Source organism: Eubalaena glacialis, chromosome 17 (genome assembly GCF_028564815.1).
Source record: "Eubalaena glacialis isolate mEubGla1 chromosome 17, mEubGla1.1.hap2.+ XY, whole genome shotgun sequence".
Classification (NCBI taxonomy): domain Eukaryota; kingdom Metazoa; phylum Chordata; class Mammalia; order Artiodactyla; family Balaenidae; genus Eubalaena; species Eubalaena glacialis.
Genome location: NC_083732.1, coordinates 381,872 through 400,318, shown reverse-complemented (window position 1 = coordinate 400,318; position 18,447 = coordinate 381,872). Strand labels below are relative to the sequence as shown.

Here is an 18,447-nt window from a genome sequence, read left to right as displayed (position 1 = left end):
CACACTTGCCCAGACCACACCCTCCCCTGTCTGGATTCCTGAAATGGCCTTGTAACCCTCCTCGGGTTCCTGCTCTGCCACATCCCCTGTGACCGGGGGCAGCCAAAGCGCTCTTCTGTAAGCACAGATCAGGCCCACCCACCCCATGCCCGAACCCGGAAGCTGCCTGCCTCCTCAGGGCGGCTCCGCCGTCAGGGCCCTGGGGCCGCAGAGCCCAGCCCCGCCAGGCCAGCTCCCTTTCTGCTTCCTGGGGCACAGGAAGCTTTTCAGGCCGGCTCCGCCTCCTCATTTAGGCCCCTCCTCCAAGGGCTCTCGCCTAGGCCTCCCGTGTCCTAGTCACTCCAGGTAACCTTGACGCCCCACCCAGGTTCCTCCGTACACAGCACGGTGTCACTTCCCACAAGGACAGCAAACAACCGTGAGCCCTTAATTCCAAAGAGGAGGGAAGCGACCTCGGCCTCCGTGCAGATCCACGCTCTGCTTGGCTGTGCTCTCACCCTCTTGCCAGCAGGTGGCCAGGGAGGCCAGCAGTGGAGGCTGTAATCCCCTGGGTCCTGGCTCCCTGGTGACCCCATGGCACTGGCTTGGCCATGACTCAGCGTTGGTGTTATCAGGAGTCACTGCCAAGGACCAGCCAGGACAGACTGAGGGTGGAGCCCACAGGTTCCAGAAATGTGAACTCCACGGACACTGTGCTTCGAGTTTAAACAGTGTGATTAACAAGCGTCTGCATGTCACTATCACGAAGGACCCCCAAAAATTTATACAGTTGAATAAAACATATGGAAAAAACCAACCTTTCATAAACCGAAAGGACGTGTTAGGTATTGCTCCACCAGGCCATGACAGCATAGAGCTGAACGACTATCCCATTTGGGGTAGGAAGGAAAGTCTTTCCATTTCAAATAACACTCTTCATTATTAATGTTTTTGAATACACAGTTCAAAGTTTTTTCATGGCAAATGCTTTTTTTGTATATAATATACGAAATACATTTCAACTATGGAGTTGCAGCTTTCTCTAAAACAGAAGATCACACTTATAGAAACATGGAGAACACTACATAAAGCAGAACAGAAAATAAAGGGTATTGTATCAATTAATCATCTGCATATTAGTATTTTCCATCACAAGTAAGTAGATACGGGCTGAATGTGACTTAATAATGCACTCTGTTTAGGAGAAGTGCCCCACGGGTTGTGTACATAGCATCCACGTTTTAAGGCCTTTATAGACCTTGACAGCTATCTCTCTGTTAGATGCAGGCTGAGAAGACCAACACCGTGGCAGTTATTTTCACTGCAGGAGAACAAAGTAGAACAAATGAGAGTATTCTAGATTCGATATGCCAGATTCCTCATGTATGAATAAGATACATTCCAAGACCTTTATAATTTCCCAAATTACAAAACCTGGGAATATTTGTACATCTTGCCTTCCATCAAATTACATTTTTTTTAGAGTTTTCCATGAACAGACTCACATATTCACAACTGCTTTTTCAACCTTCACTGAATTTCCTCTCTTATTAATAACTGTTTTTAAAATGAGAAAAGCATTAACATTTTACGAGAGTTACTGTTCGTGAGAGGTCTCAGAGGACACAACAACGCTGCCCTGCAGGAGGTGCTGAGAGTGGTGGAGCAGGGGGCTGCCTCAGGGTACAGGGCCCTCCCCACGGTCATCCCTCACCACACCCGGGCAGGCCTGGGGGCCTCCTCAGCCAGGGCCACGGAAGCTGATCCGTGCGCGCACATGCCACGTAGGCCACAACACCACGCTGAGCCTGACGCTGCCACGCAGACCTGCCACTGCTCTTACGCCCCAAAGGCTGTGGTCATGTCGGATTTGATCTCCCCAAAGTACAGGCAGGTGTCCCATTTCTGTTCACCACTGAGCTAGACCGTTTAGGGAATTCATTCTTCTCACCCAGGTCCTGCACGTGCTGGGCTGGCAGAGGCTGAGACAGCCCCAGGGCTGGGAGTTCCCACTTCCGTGGTCCCTCCCCTGCAGGGTTAGTTTCTATCCCCCAGAGGCTAAACACTGACTAGCAGCTCTCAGCCGCACGTGGCACCCACTGTGTCTGCTTTAGTGCCGCCACATTTTAGTCTAGAGTTTCAAGAGCTATGAAACCTTAACACTGTTACTCTGGAGCACTAACTATTTAATAATCCCACTGCCATTGAGCATTAGATCTCTAAAAATGTCTCATCTAGAACAGGCACACAAGTAAATGTGTTGAATTGAATATTCCTTCGAATATAAAGCAGGAAAGAATCTATGATGAACTTTATGACATCACAGGACTAAAAAAACATTCAGAAATAACACAAGTTTGTGCACCGGAGCAGCAAGTAGCACAGAGAAAAGTGGGAATTGATTAATTTTATTTATTTAATTTCTTAATGTATGAAATATGTCTGCACTAAGATTTGCTTATTTCAAAAATATTTTGAAGTGCACCTCAACTATGCATACCACCATTATCAGCATCTACTAATTAAATTCCCCTTTTACATCAAAGCTCAACAGTTGTAGTCTATAGCATAAAATTTTAGTTTTTAAAAAATTTATTTAATTTATTAATTTTTTGGCTGCATTGGGTCTTAGTTGCGGCACGCAGGATCTTTGTTGCAGCATGCGGGCTCTTCGTTGCAGCGCATGGGCTTCTCTTTAGTTGTGGCACCCAGGCTCCAGAGCACATGGGCTCAGTAGTTGGGGCATGCAGGCTTAGCTGCCCTGCAGCATGTGGGATCTTAGTTCCCCGACCAGGGATCAAACCCGCGTCCCCTGCATTGGAAGGCGGATTCTTAACCACTAGACTGCCAGGGAAGTCCCAAATTTTTATAGTTTTAATACTTGTTATCAAGTAATGTATCCAGAAATTTGGGGACTCTGAATTCTTTTAAAAAGACAGAACATTAAGTTAAAAGATAAATTTTTTTTTGCCCACCCTGCATTCCATAGCAACGGCATTCTAAAATGAAATTTTAGGACTGTGGGGCTTTGTTGTTCTCCTCTACAGGGAGACCTCGTTTTATTGAGCTTTACTTTATTGTGCTTCGCAGATATTGCATTTTTTAAAACAAATTGAAGGTCTGTGGCAACCCAGTGTCAAGCAAATCTATCAGTGCCATCTTTCCAACAGCATTTGCTCACTTTGTGTCTCTGTGTCACTTTTTGGTAATTCTCGTAATATTTCACACTTTTCATTTACTATTGTATTATTCTATGGTGATCTGTGATCAGTCGTCACTGATGTTACTATCGTAATTGTTTTGGGGTACCACGAACTGCACCCACATGAGACGGAAAATTAATCAACAAATGTTGTGTGTTCTGACTCTGCTCCACCAACCGTCATTCCCCCGGTCTCCCTACCTTCCTTATGCCTCTCTTTTCCCTGAGATACAACAATATTGAAATTAGGCCAGTTAATAACCCTACAATGTCCTCTAAGTGTTCAAGTGAAAGGAAGAGTTGCACATCTCTTACTTCAAGTCAAAAGCTAGAAATGATCACACTTAGTGAGGAAGGCATGTCGAAAGCCAAGACAGGCCAAAAGCTAGGCCCCTTGAGCCAAACAGCCAAGCTGTGAATGCAAAGGAAAAGTTCTTGAAGGAAATTAAAAGTGCTACTTCAGTGAACACACAAATGGTAAGAAAGTGAAACAGACTTATTGCTGATTTAACTCTCCTCAATTCTATGAAGGCTGATACAGGTGAGGAAGGTGCAGAAGAAAAGTTTAAAGCTAGCAGAGGCTGGTTCATGAAGCTTAAGGAGAGAAGTCATCTCCATGACATAAAAGTGCAAGGTCAAGCAGTGAGTGCTGATGTAGAAGCTGCACCAGGTCATCCAGATGATCTAGCAAAGATAATTCATGATGGTGGCTACAATGAACAACAGATTTTCAATGCAGATCAAACAGCCTTCTACTAGAAGAAGATGCCATCTAGGACTTTCATAGCTGAAGAGGAGAAGTCAATGCCTGGCTTCAAAGCTACAAAGGACAGACTGACTGGTTAGGGGCTAAAACAGCTGGTGACTTGAAGTTGAGCCAATGCGCATCGACCATTCTGAAAATCCTAGGGCGCTTAAGAATTATGCTAAATCTACTCTGCCTGTGCTCTATAAACAGAAAGAAGTCTGGATGACAGCACATCTGTTTACAACATAGTTTACTGAATATTTTAAACCCACTGTTGAGACCTACTCCTCAGAAAAAATGGTTCCTCTCAAAATATTAATATTCATTGACAATGCACCTGGTCACCCAAGAGCTCTGATGAAGATGTTGTACAATGGAATGAATGTTGTTTTCATGCCTGCTAACACAACATCCATTCTGCAGCCCATGGATCAAGGAATAATTTTAACTTTCTAGTCTTATTATTTAAGAAGTTCATTTTGCAAGGCTATAGCTGCTATCGACAGGGATTCCTCTGATGGATCTGGGCAAAGTCACCTGCAAACCTTCTGAAAAGGATTCTCCATTCTAGATGCCATTAAGAATATCTGTGATTCATGCAATGGGAAGAGGTCAAAATATCCACAGTAACAGGAGTCTGGAAGAAGTGGATTCTGACCCTCATGGATGACTTTGAGGGGTTCAAGACTTCAGTGGAGGAAGGACTGCAGATGTGGTGAAAACAGCAAGAGAAGGAGAACCAGAAGTGGAGGCTGAAGATGGGACTGACGTGCTGCCATCTCAGGATAAAACTCTTAACAGGTGAGGAGCTGCTGCTTACGGATGCGCAAGGAAAGTGGTTTCTTGAGATGGAATCTCCTCCTTGTGAAGAGGTGGTGAAGACGGTTGGAATGGCAACAAAGGATTTAGAATATTACAAAGACTTAGTTGATAAAGCAGCAGCAAGGTTTGAGAGGACTGACTTCCATTTTCAAAGAAGTTCTCCTGTGGCTAAAACGCTATCGAGCAGCACTGCAAGCTCCAGAGAAACCGTTTATGACAGAAAGAGTTGATCGATGCAGCAAACTTCATTGTTGCCTCATTTCAAGAAACTGCCACACCAACCCCAGCCTTCAGTGAGTAGCCATCAACGCTGAAGCGAGACCCTCCACCAGCAAAAATACACGACTTGCTGAATGAAGGCTCCCATGATGGTTAGCATTTTTCCTGCAATAAAGTATCTTTTAATTAGGGTATGTATACTGTTTATTTTAGATATAATGCTGTTGCACACTTAATAAACAACAGTGTAGTGTAAACATAACTTTTATACGCACTGGGAAACCAAAACATTCGTGTGACTTGCTTTATTGTGATATCTGCTTTATTGTGGTGGTCTGGAGCTGCACCTTCAGTGTCTTCGAGGTGTGCCTGTATTTCTTTCACACATTTTTACTTCTCTCTTTTCGATTCTTTGTAACTCTTTTGGTAGATGTGAAGGATTCCAATTGCCTTCTTTGGGCTTTCCCAGAATCCAGAGGCTGGAAGAAAGCTCTATGCATCTCGGGTTCCCTGCAGCTAGAGTTCCTCCTGCAACTTAGGACCTGTCAATCAAAGGCAGAAGTGATGCCAAGGCAGAGGGGTCTGACTTTGCCACTTCCGCTGCCAAGCATGACATTAACAAAGCTCTCAGGGTCTGGGCAATTGCTCTGAAGGGTCAAAAGGCAGAAAAGAGGCACCACCAGGAGTGGCTGCGGAGTTGGTGGAGAGCTGGAGCACGGACGTGCAGCTGCGGGAGGGGCAGCGGCTCTCACGGTGGCCTGGCTCTTCAGCATTGCTTTGAGAGTCTTTCCTAAAGGTCCAGCACAGAGTCTGTTTCTTCACTTTTCCCAACGCTTCTATAAGCTTTCTGAACCCTGTGGTAAACCTCTTTCTGTCTATGTTAAGTGGAGTAGATGCCTTTGTCACCGAGCCTAACTCCTTCAACTATGCAGATGCCAACGAGAAGTAGATCGTGGGGGAAGGGAGTGGTATACACTCTTCCCTGGATAAATGAATAACCACCACAAAGGCAAAAACAAAAGCATGAACAAAACAAACCTGTGCTCACTGTCGTAGAATACTGTTAAGTTTCTGACAGGTGAGATCAGGACCGTACCCGTTCACGTATCTAGACTAGGAGTCCCTTGACAGCAGAGACCCCGTGATTTTTTTTGACCTGGGTCTTTTAATATATAATTGTTGGGATGACTTAGGAGAAAATCTACAAGAAAACGTTACTTACGTGTCAAGAACTATAGAATATCTACATGGAAACATGTCCTGAGAAAATGAGTGACACACAACAAAGGAAGCGTGTGCCCAGATTATTTTTTCTTTCCTTCTATTTATTGCTTAGTACAATTTTCATTAGACAACCACCACTAAATACATCTCAGCTAAGAATCCCAAATCATAAAAACAGTATTTGTGATGCTAAAAAAAAAGGCTCTTACTATTTGGCAACCAGTAGCTAAAATACCTAGTTTTTATCCAGCCAAACAATATTTTAAAAAGTATTTGAGAATGCACATTCTTTTAATACCATAGTCACAGATCATAGAAACCATAGCATCTAGGCGCCAGAGTCTCATAAAACAAACGGTAAACCATTCAGAGGAGCCTTATTGTGCAGAAATACCCTGAAATGGTTCGAGGACGTGGTGACACTGGCACGTAGCTAAGAGGCCCAGCAAAGCAGACCAGGGAGGGGGGCTGCTGGGATCCGCAGCAGAGACACCGAGGCTCCTCCAGAAACCCTCGTGACAGCAGTAAGTGAGAAACGTGTTGTCTACGGAAAGAGAGGTCGAGGGTGATACTGAAAACTGTCTGAGAGACAGAAATGAGGACAAAAGCTAAAGAAAGCTCTATGTAGAGAACAATTTTGAGAGAAGGACCTTTTCCGTGGGCTACAGACAATCCCTGCCCATGGTCAGAGCTACACATCAAACATTCCAGAACTGAGCACTCCTCTTTCTGAAGCCTCTATCTGGCCATGACTACTGAAGCTGGTCGCAACCCTGTAATGCTTTAAAATGAACTTGTATTTTCTTAATCTTCCTGTGTTTTGTGGTATCTCAAAACCATTCTCCAACAAAAGGAACTCCTTGGAGATATGGCTGATTCTAGGCCTGGGGCAGGAAACAAACAAGATGAGCCTGGAGCATCATGTAGTGTCAGGAAGTAAGAAAATGCTGAAAACAAAGCAAAGCCAAACCGGAAACCCACAATGACAGGAGTACCTCAAAGAGACAAGGAGTCAGCGCAAAGAGCTTCAGTGGCCAAAGCTGGAACAATCTGAGCAAACAAAATAAGTAAAACAGTATTGGATTATAATCCAAATATAAAATAAACATTCATGAGTCCATACTGATCTAAATAATTGAGAAAATAAGTGAGGGAGAAGAGAAATCTGCTCTGCAGAGGAACTCCGAATCATTACTCCCCTGGCACGGAGGGTGTCAGAACTCGCGCCTTAGGGGGCGGCTGTACAGACTGACTTCCTTCCAAAGACTTCAGGGTGAGCAGGGGAGAGGTGGAACCTCCCAGTGGAGACCACCTCAGCCAGCAATCAAGGCCAGCAGCAACAGTGACAGGTCATGCGGACAGCGGGCACCCTGATACGGTGTGATGAAAATGCGTACTTCTTCCCCTGAACCCACAAACCCCAGTCTAATCCTGAGTAATCAGATAAACTCCAGTTCAGGGGATTCTACAAAATACCTGACCAGTGCCCCTCGAAACTGTCAAGGCATCAAAAACTGGGAAAGTCTGAGAAACTATCACAGCCCAGAGGAGGCTAAAGAGACATGACCACTAAATGTGATGTGGTCCCTGGATGGGGTCCAGGGGTAGAATAAAAACATTAAGGAAAAATTTAAGGAAATGTGAGTAAAGTAAGAACTTTAGTTAATTAAAAAAAAAAAAAATCACATCTACATACTTTCAAAAAGTAGTATATATCTGTGGCAGACACTATTTCAGTCTATGTAGACAATGATAACTGCTATGTGGGTTCCAGGACCCCTCGCCCTGAAGCTGAAGCCTCCAGTAGCGATTTGGCGATCTGCACTACACTGGGAAGGAATAATAGTTTTCCACTTTATTTAGCTTTACTTTATTTTTTCCGGTTTTACTGAGATACAACTGACATACAGCACTGTGTAAGTTTAAAGCATACAGCGTAATGGGATAATATTTTTCTTGACTAGCATGACTATTTTACTCTTTTGTTACTAGTACATGTTTCTAAATTGCTACAGTTTTAGATTTAACCTCATTTCTCAGTACAGCATTCACGAATTGCTTAGAAAGCTTTCCTGACTCAATTTCCGTGCGCACAGGGAAACAGCTCCCTTTGCGGACGGGCTACCTTGCCCGCGGCCGCACAGAAAGCCAACGAGTGTGTCTGCCCAATCTTCACCCGCTGGGACGTGGGTCTGCAGGCAGGCCTCCTGCTCCCTCCTAGGGTCGGAGGCATTTTCGCTCACATAGCCTCTTCTTCGGGTAATCTGGTTTTTTAACATTTGATGCTTGCTTACAGTTCTTCCACAGCTCTTTTTAAACGATGGTAGAGCAAAGTTTGGGGTCCCGCTGTCAAGTAAAGTGTTACCTGATGATAGATAGGCTTTCCTGGGGCGAGGTGTTTAATTCTTACAGCCAGAAATATAAGCGATTCACTAGAAACTTGCTAGTTATCCCCATGGATGGTGCAAACTTTCCTCTAGCCATTGAATGCTCCATTATTTCATTTCTGTGGCTAACAAACTGCAAAGCAGAAAGCAGAGGCTGCAATCCTGTCGACAAATAATACCTCGTGAAAGACGAGGCAGCCAACGCTGCAGGACCAGGATCCAGCTGGCAGTGCCGGCACAGGTCCCGGGCGGGTGAGGGCACGCTCTCCTGCGCCAGGCAGGCAGCATGACGCTCAAAAAAGAGAAACAGTGCCTGCAGTGAACACCTCTGCTGACTTCAGGTAGGTAAGGAGTAGAGGTTTTCCCTTGGAGGGTTACAGAGACTCAGAACATGAAGAGTTTTCTCTCTCACTTTTGTACGTGGAAAAGTTTCTTTTCTTTGTTTTCTGCATCTAGGATCTAGCTGAGAATCTAGCTGAGATCATCTCTAACTTAAGTTCACTATGCTTTTTTCAAGCCATGATATTGCTGTGTACTTTGAACGTGCTTAGTGAATATTAGCTGATAGTGGTGGTGAATGCAGTCAGCAGACAGTTCTCTCTCTGTCCCCTCTCCTCTCCCGTCAGCCACACTTGAGCCTGGCCCCGCTTTCTATGTGAGGGATGCAGACCTGAATGAAACAATTTCTTATATTGATGCTTTTATAGTCCAGTGGGACCCACAGAAAGATAAACTCAGATTTGTTAAAGTAGTTCACGAGATATGTCCCAACATGGGGAAAGTAAAAGGTATTAAAAATTCAAAACCCTTGGTTTAAAATTCAACACACAAGCACCAATCAAAACGGCTGAATAAAACACAGTGACAGCGCCAAGCACTGGTGACACTGCTCAGAAACTGGGTCCCTCACACACTGCTGGCGGGAAGGCAGATGCTGCAGCCACTCTGGAACAGTGCGGCAGCTTGTCATCAAACCGAGCCTGTAACTGCCCTACCACCCAGAAACTGCACGCCGGGGCGTTTGCCCCAGAGAAACGAAAACAGGTTCACACAAAAGCCTGCATACACGGACGCTCACAGAAGCTTTATTCATAACAGCCCTGAAGTCCTCCAACAGTGAGACGCGAGGTCAAACTGCGGGGCGTCCAGAGCCAGGGGCACACTCAGCAACAGAGAGGGATGGACACCACTGACTCAGAGACAACTCAGGCGAGCCTCCAGGGAATCACGCTGCGCGAAAAAGGCCAATTCCCGAAGATTACACACTGCACATCTACACAACACTTACATAATATTCTTGAAAGGAGAAAATGATAGAAAGGGAGAACAGATGGGCGGCTGCCAGGCACTGGGGCGGGGTGGGAGGGAGGTGGGACAGAGGGAAGCGGGTGTGATTATGAAAGGGCAACAGAAGGGATTTTGCGGTGATGGAACTGTGTGGGGCACACACGAACCTACACTGCATTACTTCTTATAACTACATGTGACTCTCCAATGATCTCAGCAAAAATTCTAATTAAAAAAAAAAAAAAAACCTACCAGAAATAACACAATGTGAAAAACTCTACTGAACATAATTACAGCATTCACTCCCCAAATACACCTGTGGGCTCTGCTGTACAATAAGGAAAATGACCATTACTTCCACCATAAGCCCTGACCAACAGGACACGAGAAGCAGTGAGACCTGAAGCCGAGTATCTGTCTCACCAGCACCTTCCTACCCCCGTCGGAGACGGTGCTTGTTCACCCAGGACAGCACAGGCCTCCCAGCCACATCCTCCTCTAACTCACACAGCCCAGGAAGGTCAGGGAGACGCATCCACACGTCGGAGGCAAAACAGGACACACACACTCAAGCCAAGGCCTGTGTTTTCTCTCTTCTGGGTTTGCTCTAAGTGGTAACATTTTAGTCCTAATATACAAATAGTTCTACACAGTGATCTCTGACTAGAAGGGATGCTTCTTCCCTCTCTTTTTCCTTCATCTTTGAAATCTACTTTCCCACATCTTTATACCTGTTTTTGTTTGTTTGTTTTTAAAACATGTCCCTGTCTAGTCTTAAAAAGGAAAAAAAAAAACCCCATCTTTCAAATCATCTCATACACACCTGGCAGCATGGCACGGAGGTCCAGCAACAGGTAGTAGCGTTGTCCTTGTTTTCATGGTGCTGTTAGCCCTGTTACTGTCCCTTTCCTAAGAAAAGCACTGCCACCCACACAGCCAGAAGCGGCAAGAGGTGACATGAAATGCTCAGGGACTTTTACTTTCTTTCTTCATCAAAGAGTTTACGCAATTTTATGACTGGATACATGACTGGCTTTTTGTTTAAAAATGTTCTAGACATCAAGAAACAATGTTATCAACGTTAATTTTCCAAACACCAGATTACAGCCACCTGTTTTGACAGCTGACAGTAACTGCTCACATTCAAATAAAAATATTACCTGTAGTTTTTCTATCATCAGTGCCAGTGCAGGTCGCACCAGAGTGAGTGAGAGTAACCATGCTTATGCTATAACCAGTGGTAGCTACAGAATGTGAAATACCTTGGCTGCTACATTTAGAACAGCAAATTGCTCAGAGGCACACAGACTCGGCTTTGAGTTCTAGCTTGGCCTGAGACAAGTCTCCGGCCTCCCGCCCTCTTAGCGGTCTCCTCTGAGCAATGGGAAAACTCACACCCACCTCTCCCAGGTGCTGGCCTTTTCCATCACTGCTGTGCAGAGTGCCACTGGCAGGTACTGCGTGGGTATTTTATGTGCTTAATTAGCCCCTCAAACAAGCAAACAAAAACACAAGCACTTGGCATACTGTAGGTTCTCAACCAAGTTCCCTTTTTTCTCCCTTGTGTACACAGTCAAATTGAAATGTTGCACAGAGGCAGTAAAAATGATTACAGTGTGCTGACATTCTTTGGGCTAAGAACAAAATGTTTCATGATTTCGGCTTAAAAGACGTATTATAAAAAAGACTAGAAGATAACTACAAAATGATTATACAGCGAATAGAATAATTTTTCTATTAGTGCAAATTTTGAAATTTTCTATAGATGTCACCATGTTGCTTTTATCCGTTAAAATGACACAAACACATTAATGGACCAGGCTGTCACTCCCACGGTCACATTATTTCATGCACAAGACGGGCTGTGAGCACAAGCGGTGCAGAGTGCAGTGTTGAGCAACCCTGCTGGTGGTGTAGCCCTGCCAAGCCTGGCCCACGCCTGGGTACCATGTGTTATCTCTCAAATTTCAGAGTAGGTAAAACTCTGCTGTTTGTTTGACAAAGATGGGATGGTAGTTCAACTTGGCATTTCACTATCAGTAGAATCAATCACAGTACAGGACATCTCACAATTAAATTAAAATGTAAATTTTTCTTTTTTAATGGGATGTAATGAAAAAAGTTGTGAAAAAACATTTCCTAACCCCCCTGACATTTTTCTAAAAATAGTCCATTCCAAAGGGTTTAACGCAAAATATGTTCTGTTTGGGTGTTGGGGAGGGGGCTGTGTGTGCAGAATTCTCTCTCACATCTGTGACTCCTGCAAAAATATCTGGCAGTACATTCAGTTCTGTGTCTTAAAACCTCACAAGGCCAATTTAAAAATAATATTATAAATGCTCATGGTTATCATCACTTAATAATCTAAAGCAACAAAACATTTGGCTCTTCAGTTCTCTCAGATCAGCCCGAGGTAACGGCTGAATCCTGGATTCTGGTCTCACTAGAAAGACTTAGCTTGTCACGGAGTAAATTTCATATAAATCAAGGAGCTGTATTTCACTGGCCTTCCAGAAAATAAAGTACAATTATAAATGAAAACCGTATGTTGATTCTCTGAATTTCTGATGAGTTGTGAACCCTGAAAAATCAAGTAAGAATTCTTCATCAGCCCTTCATTCCTTTTTCATATGATCGGAACAAATAAATCTAAACCTGTTTTTGAGATACAAAGGTACTCTTTCACCGTTTGCCCTGCTGTATCTATTGTGACGATTCCTGAATCCAGTGCTTTTCTGTGCTACTTTCTGGTTTAAAAATATGCAGTACTATTTGTGTGGTTTTAAAAATCCATTAACTAGCACATGAAATACGGAATTATGAGGAGGTAAGACCCATGTAATTGTAGACAAAAGCCTCAATTCTTAATTTCCAGAACTGTTTGTATGACCCCAGGACAGACCTTCCTTCAAACTTACTGTAATGAGTTAAGTTCAAAGCCTGAGGCCGAGGGCCGCGGCCTTTGCTGTCCCCACTGTTTCAAGGCCTGGGGGTCACGCAGAGGCTGCCAGGGACGCGCGGGCCCACCTCCCCTGCCTCGCGCCCTCCCCTCGGGACGCCGGGTCTGCTCCAGGCTTGCTCCGACCCCTGCCGACCCCTGAGGGCGGCAGGTGACTTCCCGCGGATGACCGTTGCTCTCCTGCCTTTGAGCCCACGGGGCACACGCGGTGGGCTGATCTCCATCCCCGGAAGGGCGGACCGGTGGTGCCGGCTCAGCCGCGAGCGTTCGGCCAGGCGCAGGGCCACAGCGCCGGGACGAGAACGAGGCGCAGGAGACGGCGCCTCTTCTCTGCGACCTGCCGCCGCCCCGCTGTCCCGGAGGGCGCCGGCCGCCCGTGGACCAGGTGAGTCCGCGGCCCGGCCCGGCGGACGCGGAAGCTCGAGAAGCACCGCACGCGCGCCACAGGGCAAGTGAAGCCGCGATGCCCTCCGCCTGCCCGGGTCGGGAGACCGCGGGGCGCCAGGGATAGCGGGGGGAACACAAACGCTGGGCTCCTTCCCACTCCCCACTGCTTCCCTCAGAATCTGCATGAGCCCTGCTTCCACCCAGACTCTGATTTACATTTTTTCCTTGGGCTTTCTATTTTCCCGTGTTCATTCTCTCACTCGCAAATCATAAACCCTGGTATAAAGGTTTGGTTTTTTTACCTTACTTTGGCTCCTAAGTTTGCTATGCTGCCTCTATCATTTTGTAATTCAACATCTGAAGGCCAAGTACACAGAGGAATCCTGACATTTCTACAGTCACATCATTTCACCACATGTGACAGGAGCTATTTTATCTGAAAATTAATATATTAATACATTAAGCACTTTAACTTTACACATTCTTTTTTGTATGTAGTTCAAAAATACGTAAGCATATACTTACAACTTCACGTGTTATTTTGATGAACACTGTGGGAAGTTACAACTATAGTAAACACTGGCTGAAAATTCTCTTTTATCCTTCAAAGGAAATATGAGACATAAAGAAATTCGCCTCTTTGTATAGATCGTGGGTTGGCAAACTACGGCCTGTGGGCCAAATTCTTCCTGCTACCTGTCTTTGTAAATAAAGTTTCATTGGGACCAGCCCATCTGTTCAGGCGTTCTTGCCCAGAGCTGCTTTCACACCACAAAGGCTGAGGTGAGTGACTGCGACAGCCTAAAATACTGCACTTGCTAACCCTGCTCTATAAATGAGAACAAAACGAAGCGCCACTGTGAGCCGGGCACCTCACCTCTGCTGCTTCATTTAACCCCCTAAACAACCCTGTGAGGTGGATGACAGTCCAGCCCCTAGCACCACCCTAGAAACGGAACTACTAAATCTCTGAGACTGTCAGACCCTGTTCTGGGGAAAAAGAAAGCATCAGGAGGCATCAAGGACAATTTTGGATCCTGTGAGAGGTGCCTGCGTCTCCTCAAACAGCTGCTACAACTGTTACAGGAAGAATCTCAGCCCTTGTGTTTTCACGACTTCATCATTTCAAATGCCTCAGCTCACTTCTGCCAATAAATCAGGTTTAAAAGAAGACGATATTTTCTAATTTCTGGTGAGACTGATCCAGGAAGTAGCTGAGCCTCACAGATTCTTGGCTACTTCAGAACACTGGCTAAATTGGTTTATCCTTTAATCCCCAAAACAAGCCACACAAGAATCCAATAAACACTCTCCATTCAAAATGTTTTTTATTTCCCATTTCCACTCCTATAGATAGAAATGAATATATATACATACATTTATTTCCATCTAGCTATTAATGATGTCTAAAAAGTTAGATTTTGCCTTCAGTCAGAGTTCACCCCTTGAAAAGCTACAGCAATACAAACACTTCTATTTAATTTATCCAGAAATGCCTGGGTAAATTATCCTCTACCCCCTGTAAGATGATGATTCCTTGCTGTGGGCAGCGGAAAAACAACTTCCTCCACCCAGTTTTTATAACACTGATGGGAAAACATCCTAGCTCTCTTCGAAAGCGTCATCCACGGGAAGCATATCTGTGAAGGATGGCTGGTTTAATAAGGAAAGCTATCTGTATTTTTGTTTTCAAGGGTGATTTGAAGAGCACTCAGGGAGTTCCTGTGTTTTAACGGAACCCTTCTAAATCACATCGCATGACAGACTGGGTGAGTTCATGTAAACACAGTCGGTGGTATCATGAGTAACAAAATCTGTTTCCATCAGAAGCCCTCTATCCTGCGTAAGAGACCTGTACACTAATAGGAGCCCAGGCTTGAGTTAACCAGCTACAGCTGGCTCAGTGCTATAAAAAGAACTAATGAAAATGCCAACACTGCCTCTCACCCCACTTCAGCCAGTGTGTCAAGGCTGCTCAGACAGCCCTTTCCAAATACTCTGTGAATGAACCGGATGAGCTTGGTTCTCTCTGTTGTTTACTGAATAGTATGTGCAGAGATGTGTGTGCAGGGACCACTGAGCAGAGGTGGGGAGGGCAGGACCACAGGATCTATTCGTGCATGAGGCCAATTTCCCGACTGATCTTGGATTTAGCTCTATAACATATAGGAGGCAGAGAAAACTTTCAAAAGCAGAGCTAGAGTACTTTGAGCAATTTCTTAAGCACACATACACACTTTGAGTACTTAAGTTTTTGTCGTGCAAATGTATCATTAAATCTAAGATAAATTAATGCCTTATCAGATATTCTAAATTCTTAAGTAAATGTAAATAATTCCTTACTGACTGCTTTCCAAGAGGAAGCAATCATCTGATAAAGAAATGCTCACTATTTTAATTCTTTACACAGCTAAAAACGCCCAGACTTTTAGTTAGTGCTAGAAGGGGCTGTGGTGATTCTTTCCATCATTTCATCTCACAGATACTTGTGTGGGGCTCCGAGGATCCTCAGCTTGCCTCAGACCACACTGCCTGGTGGCATAAAGAATCTGGGTGTCTGGCACCCACAACTGTTTCTCTACTCCATCTTTGCTAGATGTGGCTAAATGAACATGGCCAAGAATAAAGCAAACAGTGCCTGGATTATTTCATAGTATCATAGGTTTTGACCTAACCCAGCCTTTTAATGTATGAAGTTACTTGCAATGTCAACTGACAACTTAGGGAGTTGTCCCGGCCTTTATTTCATGTCCTTGAATAGCTTGAAAATGTTATTCAATGCACGATTCTGCTGGATGAAAGGGTTTTTTTGCCCTGGACGTGCAGGGCTGACACTAGGGGCCTGAGACGTTAACCTGCAGTACAGACTCTGAGTCGTTATGTCATCACCACCCCTCCCAAACCCCAGTCCCATACTCCATCTGCCTGTGTGACACCCCTCCAGGGTCTCCCGTCATCACCTCCATTTCCACGTTCAGTTGAAGTACTCACTCAAATTAACGTCAGACACCAAATCACAGATCCAGGAAGTTCAGAGAACACCAAGCAGGAATAAATGCCAAAAAAATGAACAATAAACAAAAAACCCGAAAGAAGCCAGAGGAAAAAACCACCTTCTCTACAGAGGAAAAAAGGTAAGAATTATACCTGACTTCTAAGAAACCATGCAAACAAGAAGGGAGTGGAGTGAAAGATTTAAAGTGTTGAGAGAAAAAAGCCCCACCAACCTAGAATTCTGTACCCTGTGAAATTATCCTTCAAAAGTGAAGGAGAAATAAAGACTTTCTCAAACAAAAATTGGGGCAATCTGTTGCCAGTAGACCTGCCTTGCAAGAAATGATACAAGAAGTTCTTTAGAGAGAAGGAGAACGATATAGATCAGAAACTCGGATCTACATGAAGGAAGAGGACTGAGGAAGGAATAAGTGAAGGTAAAAATAAAGACTTTTATATTAATTCTTAATTGATCTAATAGATAACAGTTTGTTTGAAATAATAATAGCAACAAGGTATTCGATTATGTATGCTTATGTATATTTCTTATGCATACATACACATGCCTATGTGTGCTTACACATAAGTGAAATGAATGACAGCAACAATACAAGGGATGGGGTGCGGGATGGAATCAGGATTGCCTTGTTCTTATAAGGTACTCACACTACCCAGAAGTGATCCGTGTTATTTAAAAGGGGACTTGGATTTGTTGTAAATGTATACTGCAAACTCTAGGGCAACCACAAAAAAAGTAAAAATATAGGCATAACCGATGTGCTAAAAACAGGAGAGAAAATGTTATCATATAAAATGCTCAATTAAGCCACAAAAGACAGAAAAAGAAGCCACTTTAAATATAAAGTGGATTGAAAGTAAATGGATGAAGAAAAATATTCCATGCTGACATAATAACACAGTAATAGTATTATGGTACCGTAACACCGAAAATAACACGCTAACACTTACATAACGAGAGCAGGAGGAGATACTTTAATTCCGGACGGAGCAGACTTCAAAGTGAGGAAAGTTGTTACAGATAAAGAACATTTCACAATGATAAAGGGGTCACTTCTCCAAGAAGACGTAACAACTCTTAATGTGTATGTGCCTAACAACAGAGCATCAAACTCCATGGGATAAAACAGAACTACAAAGAGAAACAGATGACTCCCCTATCACGGCTGGACCCTTTACCACCTCTCTCTCAGAAACGGACAGATCCAGCTGGTAGAAAATCAGCAAGGTCATAGTTGAACTCAACAACACTGTTAATCAACTGGATATAAGTGGTATCTATAGACTACTTCATCCAACAACTGCAGAGGACACATTCTTTTCAAGCCCACATGGAACATTCACCAAGACACACCACAGTCTGGGCCACAGAACACATCTTAACATGCTTAAAGAAACAGAAACTATACAATGTATGCTCTCAGTGGAATTAAACTAGAATTCAATAATGAAAAGATAACCGAAAAATCTCAAAAAACATGGAGATTAAAGACAAACTGTTTTTTAAAATTGAAGTATAGTAATTTACAATGTTTCAGGTGTATAGCAAAGTGATTCGGTTATATATAACTGAATATATAACTCTTTCAGATTCTTTTTCTATTATAGGTTATTACAAAATACTTAATACAGTTCCCGGACCTATACAGTAGGTCCTTGTTGTTCATCTATTTTATATATAGTGGTGTGTATCTGTTAATCCCAAACACCTAATTTGTCCCTCCCCCCACCTTTCCCCTCTGGTAACCATAAGTTTGTTTTTCTATGTCTGTGAGTCTATTTCTGTTTTGTATTGTGTATTTGTATAAATAAGTTCATTTGTATCCGTTTTTTTTTAGATTCCATATATGTGATATCATATGATATTTGTCTTTCTCTTACTTCACTTAGTATGATAATCTCTAGGTCCATCCATGTTGCTGCAAATGGCACTATTTCAATTTTTTTTTATGGCCAAGTAATATTCCATTGTATATATATATATACACCACATCTTCTGTATCCATTCATCGGCTGCTTCCATGTCTTGGCTATTGTAAACAGTACTGCTCTGAACACTGGGGTGCATGTATTTCTTCGAATGAGAGTTTTCATCTTTTCTGGATATATGCCCAGGAGTGGGATGGCTGGATCATATGGTAGCTCTGTTTTTAGTTTTTCAAGGAACCTCCATACTGTTCTCCATAGTAGCTGTATCAATTTACATTCCCACCAATAGTGC

At 43.8% G+C, this 18,447-nt stretch overlaps 1 protein-coding gene across 12 annotated transcripts in view; it reads right to left on the bottom strand.

The window, feature by feature from the left end:
- SPIDR (scaffold protein involved in DNA repair) overlaps positions 1-18,447 on the bottom strand; it is a 367,405-nt gene that overhangs the window by 58,718 nt on the left and 290,240 nt on the right. The window contains exon 1 of one of the 12 annotated variants that reach the window (XM_061171857.1): positions 10,692-10,789. The exons of the other annotated variants lie outside the window; for them this stretch is intronic. Coding sequence (XP_061027840.1) covers positions 10,692-10,747 — 56 coding nt within the window. The 5' untranslated portion in view covers positions 10,748-10,789. Of the gene's footprint in view, positions 1-10,691; positions 10,790-18,447 lie in introns of those variants that run through there. 12 annotated transcript variants of the gene reach the window in all.